Raw genomic sequence first — 10,935 nt, forward strand, 5'->3', positions numbered from 1 at the left:
ATGGTTAGGTTTTTTCTGCCAAATCAACTTCGAAATAAAATTATTCTTGGTGGTTTTTTTTAAAACTCAATATTTATATATTAGAAATAAAAATATCGTTGTTTAATTAGTTGACACTATTTAGATTTGTATTTTGAACACTTTAGAACTTAATCTTGATCTAACATTATCCAGTGTAAAGTAGACCGGCTCAACGATTGGCCCGATTACTATTTACATAGTTTACGAACATACATACAATGAGAGGGGGGCAGAACTTACATCTTCATCTCTGCCAAAATTTCAACGTAAGTCCAACGTACGTTCACTTGTATCCGTTTAAAATGTCATCAGTTTTAAAAATTCAGACCCACTCAGTTTTGTTGATGACATTATAAACAGATAATAAGTAAAAAGGTATTTACTAAAAAATAATCGTGTAAGCATAGAAAGTTATTCCAATGACGGTGATCCAAGCTTGTGCGAATGTAATTCTACGATTGCTTACGTCTCGATATTATAGACTATATAGTTACGGTTATTATTATTTTATTTTTTTTTCATCACCCTTTTCCTAGGTACCTACCCACCACGCGCAGTTCACCAGTATCGTGTATACCTTCAAACGCACTCGTAAATAACAATAATAAAAAAAAAAAGATACTACAAAATTATTCCGTACACAATATGTGCACAGTATTACATACACATAACACGCGCACCGCGCGCGCGTACACACATATTCACAGAACTTGTAGTATAAAGTATACGTCAGCGGGGGGCGCCTATACACAACAGGTCGGACACGATCATTTTATTTTGTCCTCTGGAGTGTCGAAAATTCTATGTGTTCGATCGCCGTGGGTTATTTTTCGAGTGGTTTATTTATTATACATTTATCATGGTTTATTATTATTGTTATGTCATTATATACCAAACGTATATCAGGCTATTATTTTTCAATTTGATCCAATCCAACTCCCTGTGTGTATATAAAATATAAATATACGAATTCGATGCATTCGCAATTGGCCGATAAGAAACGTGGGAAACACTGTTCGGACGTTGCAATATTATTATCGTTACAGTCACCAGCGGTAAAAACACGTATAAACATATGTCTATAAGTTCTTTAAATAGGTACAACTATAGTTGTCCATAATATTCCAAGCGGATATAACGTTTGATCACAAATTATAAGATGTGTAATTTATTTAATTTAGAGTATACCTAGGTAGTAGGTACTAAAAATACGTACAACTTAATAAATTATTTTTGTAGAAAATAATATGTCGCCAAAAATATTGGGTAAAACCCGTTTCCCAATGGAAAGCGGTATTTAATGAATAAATATGACATTATACAAAACAGTATTATGGATTAAAATAATTTGAGAACGTTCACTTATTAAAACTAAACGGTGTTTCATAGACGAAATATTTATAATATTAATGTGCATCTTCACGTGACTATGGTTCATTATGTCGTTTATAATAATATATTATAAAAGACGTGCGGTTGCTAACAGCGCGTTATTATACATAATATTATAATATTATGTAAACGCGGAGGCGCCAGGTGAGAAGGCGTTGTACGCGATTGCGGGCTCGATAAAGCGGTCAATGAAGATTATAAGAGACTATTAATGTCATTAATTAATTGGTGTGAAGGTTTTAATATATTACATAGTATAATGTGTGTGTGTGTACCTTTACGTCCATTGTATTTTAATTCAGCATCATAGTCCAAGATTATAGAGCAGAAGACAGCGTTGTACGTTATGTGTTTATTTCTTTCTCCTTTCAAATATTTCCATCTCCGTGTTTAATTGTTCTCTAATGAACTCGTCAATGGCTAATGTGAACTATTGTATAAATGGTAATAAATAACCACGCCGCTGTGAACTGTCCATAATATTTATATACATAGATGTAAGTACCTATTCCATCTACCCACTTGTACTCAAGATTAGAAGTTTTAAATGAAATATAAAATATATGTTTTATAATATACTCTTATTAAATGCACATAATATTATTTGGTGTACAGTCTTATTGTTTACTCATTTTTACTTAATCTTCCATTGAATATGGACTATCGATCACAAGTTATAATGCATACATGAGAAATATCTTCAAGACCAAACGGCAAGCCCAGATTTAGGGGAGGGGCAGAGAGACAAGACCTACAATGGATATCTAACTATAATAGTAAGCCCCTGGTGGTTTGTCTTTTTTTTTTATTATTAAATCAGAAATATTTGGATAAAATACATTAACATTTCCAATAAGCTATAATATAATATATTATGTTATTATTATGCTATCGAAATATCAACAATATTAACTATTTTTAGCAAAATGATATTGTAAGAAAATAGGATTTTTAGGAATGGACCAAATGCGATAAGTCGGTGAACACTATTGATTACGGATTTATGACGATTGAAACATAATTATTAATTATTATTTATTAGTTTATTACTAACTACTAGGAACTAGGTATTATAGATTTAGCTATAAAACTGTTTTTGATAAATTTAAATAATTAATATTAAAAATTAAAAATAATTAATTATAATTTGATTTCTTAATTTTTTTTTTATTAAATCAAAATTAAAAATTATATTTCTATACATTTTGACGTTAACTAATCAAATATTTAACTGAAGTTGCTTGTAAAATACTAAAAGTTTATATTTATTATCTATTACCCACAAAATCTCAATATTATCGAAGTACTATTATTTATACATTTGACAATATTTTGTTCGCAATCGTGTCGTTTTTAGCGATCGTACATCATCGAGCCCAGAGCGGCCAAAGTTGTTTACCAAGATATTACGTTAAGACATTCAAAATATTTTTTTAAAACAATCACATTTTATCTGATTATTAGTATTGTTATTTTTGCAATTGTACCATGATATTAAAAGAACAACAATATTCTAAAAACAGAATGTCTGCGATATAAGTTATAAATAGTAATTATTGAAGTTAAATAAAAAAAAGTTACTTATTATGTATTTAATAACAGTGCTGTTTATTTTATTACAATTTTTTCAAAATTTAAATGGTTCATGTAATTTAATTATAAGTGTCCTGTGTTGGGAAAGGTTGGAGGACCTTTAATTGAAAACTAACTTATATCATAATTTATTCACAAGACAATATATATTATATAATAGGTAACCTAACCTATACATATCCGAGCTAATCAAAATGTTTATTTTATGTACTTACGATAAAAAATTTACTTGCAGTGTAATATTGATTGTTGATATTGACGTATATTATTTATTTTAAACATAAAAATTTAAATTTTTATAAAACAGCGTTGATTTTAGATGTTGTATTATATAGGTAGTTATTATACTTAGAATAACGAGCCGTGATAGTATAATGAATACTGGGCGTTTCACAAAGAATGAACTGACTTTAGTTTAAGAGCAGAATTTCACTCGACTTTATTTCTTATTCTTTTAAATCTTCGCGCAATTGCCAACATATCACTCTAAGAGTGACTGATGAGTTCAAATCGACTTTATCAGTAATAACATTTCTTTAATTCCATCATAGCGATTTAACAACCACGATAGATACTGTTCATACCAGATATTATGCTAAAGTGAGTTAGTCCACTTTAGTAGGAGTTTGATTACGGTCTAGATTTCATTTATATTATGGGGGGCAATGGGCATAGACAAAAATTGTAGGATTTTTGGGTATGAATATATCTGTTATCAATATCAGTCGAACAAATAATATTAGTTCATTATTGTTTATTCGCGAAACGCCATGGGTTACCTATGGCAGTCACGGCGATGTAAATATTGTTTACTCGGTTTACATCGTTCGGTTGTTGAACAATCAAAAAACAAGATTTCTATTTACATTAACACTATGCAACTTACGCTGTCTTAATGTAATACGAGCATAAATCCCACTTGAACTAAATAAAAAAAAAAAAATCTGAGCTCGTTAAATACAACTCGAAAACGACACGAAAAGAAACACAACGAAAATAACCGTACCACGGCGACATCATCGGCGGTGGCACCGTCGACGGCGACGGTGACATCGACTAGACAACCCGTTAACCCGTAGATCGAGACCCGCGCCATCGATATCACCGTTGTCCGCATCGACTTCGTAATCGTCTTCGTGTAGAGTCGTCGTCATCGGACGCTATGACTTGCTGCGCTCCAGATGGCGACGAAATGTTTCTGATGCCTCTGAAGAAGAGCAGACACCTGCCCTATCCGGGCGACGGTCAACCGCTGCGGGAGGGGCGGTGCGGCGACACGGGCCCGGACAAGTGCAGTGCGCTCAGGTCTCTCAGCCTATGCGCGGCAGAAGACGACGACTACCCGGCATCAAAGCCGGCGACCTGCCCCGAAACGTGTTTCGAGGACTCGGTGGAGTGGCAGTCGACCAAGTCGACGGCGGCGGGCCTGTTTCGAGCCCTGGGCCGACATTACGACGAACCGTGGTTCCCGACCGTGATCAACGAATGGTCAGCTCTGTATTACCAGTGCAGTCACACGTGCGATTACTGGCGGGACCGAGACGAGTGGCTGGCCGGCGACGAGGAGGTTCGGTTGACCGTGTGGTCCGAGGTGCTCAAACACAGAGAACAGCACAAGAGGCAGCTAGGGCAATCGCACCATAGCGTGTTCTGCGACACTGACGAGTACAACCCGAACGCCGACCTGATGAACGTGCACGACGGATGCGCCGTTGAGGTTCGTATACGACAGTTCGGTATTATTGTTTTACTTATAGCTGGGGTATGTGCGAGTCAGGAGGAGGGGTGCAATGCACTGGAGCCTTAAGGCCGAATTTGTTTTAGGGGCCTCAGATTGATTTCATAAACTTTGACCAACTTTGAAAAGTAGTAAATTTTTTAGAACAACAAATTATGGTCTAAAAAATAATATTTAAAAAAAATTATCTACACCCTATTATACTAGACCGTTATAAGTACATTCAATTTTTTCCCTTTTCGTATTTATAAGAACGCACGAACAAAGAGTAAATATAATTTAATGAGTATCCAGTTCAAAATAAATATTTTAATCTAACTTTACTTTCATCAAACATCAAAAAATATATAGTTAATTATTTATATATATATATATAATATACAAATACAATATACATTATACATATATATATATTATATTTTATTATTTTATATAAGTATATAACTAATATATGATATGACTAAATTATAAATAGCAATTTTTGTTTTTTAATTGGCCTCTAATTATAGGTAGTTGCATCATGGCGTCACTTTGATCTACTATACGAGTTTTCGATCTGGCACGGTTCAGTATTATAATTATCGTTATTTTATTGTTTGATTATGATGGCTTATGATGGAGTTTGTCTATTGGGTTTTTTTCTTTTCTTACATTTCTATAATAAGAATTGAGGGCCAATTTTTTTCAAAATAATTCAAATATTTGACTCTGGTAAACCATACTAAATATTTAAATTTTTTGAAATGGCAAAGTAATTAATCAATAATTATTTTTTTGAAAATATTTTCATGTTTTTTTACTAAAAATACGTATTAATATAATTTGTTTTTGTTATTAGAAAATAATAAACTATTTGTTAATTATAAAAAAAATTGAAATTTTGGTGGTTTTGTTTTCTTCATGTCGAGGGGAGATGAAAAATTCTTTTTACTCCTAAAACTTAAATATAAGAGCTGCCCGTAAAAATCAAGTTTATTGTTGTTAATTTAAACTCCTTAAATTATAATTAGCAATGCAATCGGTGTAATAGCAAAAGTCATATAAAATCATTAAAATTGAAAAAAGTTCCTGTACACGCACCTAAAATACAATAATACAAGTTACTAATTTATGTGCTTTGAATCGTTATTGGACATACGGTCAAAATCTACTAAGTTCTATATTATAATCTTAGTTATTACCATCATATTATAACATTATCTGTTATTTAATATAATATGATTTAACAGATAACAGAAACTCATGGATCCCTAAACAAAGCTAATGATCGATTCGATCTACAACATAAGAATGTAGAACAGTTCTGTGAGGAGAATTTGCCATTCACAGACGAGAGCCCACGGGCTGAAGCTGAGGCGGCTGAAATAGCTCTTGCAGACCCAGACGATAACCCTGATTGGGTGCAAATGCGACGCAAGATGCGCGGCTCGTTCGCAGCGCTGAATGTGGCTCGATACGAAGTCAGTGCTGAGCTACTGAACCACATCATGATTGAGCTGTGCAAATACTGGACTAACGCGCCTGAAACTGAAAACTCTAGTTTAATTGAACAGCAATTGGAGCGGAACATCATGCGAGAGATTCAAAACTTCCGATTTAAAGTGTTCGATGTGGCTGTCGGAATCGAACCGGAAATACAGCAGCTAGGTCCGGATGCATTTCAAGAGCCGGAACCTTGCCAAAAGTCGGAATCCTACCGGGAGCCAGAACCTTACCAGAAGCCAAAACAGTATCGTAAACCTGAACCTTGCGAAAAGACAGAGCCGTATTTGCCACCAGAACCGGAACCATGTTGCCCACGGAAGCCAGAATCTTGTCGTTTGCGGGAGTCGGAACAGTGTTCCCCACGGAAACCGGAATTATGTCAAAATCCGGAACCTTTTCTAAAGCCGGAACCATGCTGCCCGAAGAAGCCGGAGCTATGCTGTCCACAGGGGCCAGAATCGTACTGTTCACAGAACCCTGAACCATGCTGTCCACTTCAACCACCTAAATCTAAGTGCTGTACCCCAAGACGGTCTACCAAAACAAAGTTGGCTGAAGCCCGAGCTCGGCATAACGCTATACAAGTTCGGGACCGCGATATCACAACTGGATGGTTAGGTGGGAACCCTCATCAATAAATCTTATATATTTTTTATTTAAACATATGTGTATATTAAATATACGATATAATATAATTTTAAATATAATATAATTAATTCAATAATTAGTGTTTGCTTTAAGTGCCAGATCGAAATATTTCCAAAATTCAACCTCATTATTCACCCTTCACGATAAAATAATGTTCCAATGTATTTGTGTTTCTTTACCATTATACAGTCGATACTATCTATAACAACGGTCAATGGACTGTAAAATATACGTCGTTATAACCAAATTTGATTTTTTTTTTTTTTTTTTTGATACATAAACCTAACGATATATTATTGAAAAAGAAAAGACTTTCGTTATGTTAGTGGTGATTGCACAAACACATTTTTTGAGTATTTAGCTAATATTATTTTTTTTAATATAAATTTTATAAAACAAAAGAATTGTTGTATTTTATGTATTCATATATTGTTTAAGAAAATTATACATATTTTATTGACGGTATGTAATTAAATACCCTATTTATAGTATATATTCATAATATATAGATACCAATTACCAATAGATACAATTAGTGTTTCGGTTAACAATTTAGCCCAATTTACGCCACTTATAATAACAGTGTGAAGGTACCCATCTATGTAGGAGGTAATTTAACCAATACTATAAAACGATCATCTGTGAAAATAATAATATATAGTTGTTATATACGAAAACAATGTGTGTAGTGGGCGGTGGCCCGATTTTTAAATCGTATTAGCCGATATTGTCGTTGACTCGTTGTAACCAGTTATTTTGTATGTATATTGTATAAATAAACAAAATTTTGCTGGGTCGTTATATTCTACATGTCGTTACGGCCGGCGTCGTTATAGATGATACTGACCGCGTACTTAGATTATGGTCCAATAATGTTAAACTAGACATTTGTCAGATTATTAAGTTGGTACATACTTTCAGAAAAAAAAAAGTTCTCTCGCATTAGACAGTTCAGTTTAGCATTGACGTACATAATAAACTTTTATATTAGTGGGTTTTTCATCGGTGAAAAAATCCTAAACTGTGTACAATTAATAGACTTTATAAAGTTCCTATTTATAACGTTCTAAAAAAAATTGTCAAGATTGTAGGAAATTTTGGATAAAAATAAAATTTCCTACATTCAAAGGCCTATTTTTTTTATAGTTACATAATCTTTGGAGAGGTTTGGGAGTTAGCCGACTACGGACTAATAGTGTTCTTCTTGATATTATAATATGGTCTCTGATATAAGTGCATAACACATTTTATTTGAATTTTGAATAAATATAAACAACAATCATTTATAATGAGTCAAAAACAGAAAGAAAGAGAAAAATTACAATAATTTACAAAAGAACAAAGTATTAGATATTAAGTTAAAATTAAAAAAATAATTACATATTATTTAAATATTATACCAAAAAAAATATAATTTTTCTTTACATATTTGTAATTATAATTTAATAATGTTATTATACTTCTTCAAATATATATATATATATATATATTAAATGTATCAGTAAAAATATTTTGTGTCTTACGATAAGACAGAGCCGCAGTTTGTTGGCCATACTTACAGACTGCAGTTATACGTGTGGGGGATGTCATGTTGTAGAAAAAAAATTAACACACTCGTTTAGCGGCTACCGGGGGGTTACCCATTTGCACCAAAAATATTAATTCGTTTTGAGTACAGGCGGCACAACCCGTTTGCGCCAAAATAAAAAAGGTATATTTTTTCCGACAACCCATTTGCGCCAAATTTACCCGCGCAAACATTTTACATTAACGAATTGATTATTTAAAATCGTACAATTTATTACGATTACCTACCGCCGATAGCTTATAATTTCCAAAAAATATAAACTTATTAACTATTTATTACCTACCTATTGTTTAAAATAATTTGTATTATTATTTATTGTTTATAATTAAAAAAAAATTCGTATTATTAACTATAATTTAAACAAAATTGTATTGATTATTATTTGAAGAAAAAATATATTACTTTATTATAATTATATCAGGTAAATTTGGCGCAAATGGGCCGTCGGTTCACGGTTGAAATATAACTTTTTTATTTTGGCGCAAAAGGGCTGTACCTGAAATTAATTAATTTTTTTTTTTTGTCGCAAATGGGCGATGCCCGACTATCGTTACCTCTTATTTAAATTGTATTTAGTAATTTATTTAAACATATTTACATATTATATATTAATTTTCTATTCAACGGTTAGGAAACAATAAAAGAAGATAATTTTGCATATGTTCCTATATTTAGTCATTAGAGATATTTTGTTTGTTTAATTATTTATTTATACTATTATAATATTATTTTTCGCGCAAGTTATCAGGCGATACGGGTTTATATATATAATATACTTTAATGACATATCCGTGATCTGTTTTCTATGAGTTCAACGGTCACAATACGGTGCGATATTTCGGCGATGGCGGAGTCACTAGAGAACCGAAGAATCAGTTACCCGTGCGACCTTTGCTTGAGAACATCTCGTCGCGACTGTCAACGTTGTCGCCGCAGACTCGGTTCGTTATTTTTGTCACGCCCAAGTACGTACGGTCGCATTAAAACCATCATCCTTCTAGTCGGTTTTTTGTTTTGTGCGATCGTATCCCTACACTTATCGCGTCATAAGTCGTCTTGCGTCCTGAGTTGTACACATACAATATATACATCGTACTCCGCGGTCTTCGCAGTACGTAAAACTCACGGACGTAGGTAGGAAATATTTTTTATTTGTTTTAAAACGTTGATCCTATCGGCGGTGTAGGTATCGAAGTCGACTGACTGTTCAATTTGCAGGAGCCTCGTGAATAAACAATTATCATTACTTATGCAGTTATGTTCTATTTAATAATATAAATAATTAGCTTTCAAAAAGTTGTGGGCTTTTACAAATTACAACTATATAAAGTATAGACATTATACTTACTTATGTGTAGTTGAAATAGTTGAATATAGTATTACTTATTTATTAACCAGTTATACAGAAAGTTTTTTTATACTCTTATAATATGTAATGATTTTACCCTGTACTCTGAGTAATGAATAAACGAGTTACGAGTACCTTTTTACATATTTAAATTAAAAATATTCATAATTCAATTAAAAATTAAAATACCCTAAATAACAGTCTTACAAATATTGACAATATTCTTACCTTAAAGGTCAAACTTGAATAAAAATTAAATATTTAAGTCGATGACACAAAATTAATTTTACTATACTCAAGTTTGTTAGGTATTTTATATAATATATGTACAGTTGTAAAATGGAGACAATGATGCGTGTGTGAGTATGTGCCATTCTCATAAGACTATAAGTGGGTCATTAAATATTTCCGTAGTAATCTTCATTATAATAATATGCCTAACCATGTATCCAAACAATTATTTTACAAGAATAATCCTTCCTGGAGAAAAATATTATCTCATTAAATTTAAAATTAGTCTAAATAATAATACATATTGGTGATATTACGCGAGACGCGAGTGGGGCCTTAATTTGTGAGCGATGCTGTTCTACAGAACTAAATCCCGAGTTACTCCACTGAATAGTGTTTATGTTTATGATCTCTAAGATATAACTTTAATAGTTCAATATATATACATATATAATATTTGTAATTTAAACATTACCAAGTCCAATAATTTAATATCTATTTTTAAATGTAAAAAATAATTTTTTAATTATGTTTTAGATCTGTATTTAATATACATATTTTGATAGTTTAAGTTCTTATTATGTCAGTAAATTATGATAAACATTGGTAATAAATTAATAACTAATAAATAATAATTATTAGTCCATTTTTATTTTATTTAAAAAAAAATTGTTATGTATTTTATTATTTACTCTTTAACAAAAAATAATATTTAGCAATAATCTATAGTTCTTCCTAACTATTAAATTATACCTATATTTGTTTATTTATTTTTAAATCCTTATTTATATAAAAAAAAAAAAAATGCTATTAATTAATTGTAATGTCGACTTTTTTTAAAATTAATATAGAATTTTAATAAAATTCTATTTTATTTATTTTGCTATAGTA

At 31.6% G+C, this 10,935-nt stretch overlaps 1 protein-coding gene across 1 annotated transcript; it reads left to right on the top strand.

The window, feature by feature from the left end:
* The first annotated feature begins 4,168 nt into the window (after window positions 1–4,168).
* LOC112591565 lies at window positions 4,169–6,867 on the top strand. Its single transcript, XM_025335409.1, has 2 exons — window positions 4,169–4,723; window positions 5,974–6,867. The coding sequence occupies exons 1-2, from the start codon at window positions 4,169–4,171 to the stop codon at window positions 6,865–6,867; spliced, it is 1,449 nt and encodes a 482-aa protein (XP_025191194.1).
* Window positions 6,868–10,935: the final 4,068 nt, after the last annotated feature.

The sequence above is a fragment of the Melanaphis sacchari genome, unplaced genomic scaffold, assembly GCF_002803265.2.
Source record: "Melanaphis sacchari strain LSU unplaced genomic scaffold, SCAv2.0 Contig13_pilon_pilon, whole genome shotgun sequence".
Classification (NCBI taxonomy): domain Eukaryota; kingdom Metazoa; phylum Arthropoda; class Insecta; order Hemiptera; family Aphididae; genus Melanaphis; species Melanaphis sacchari.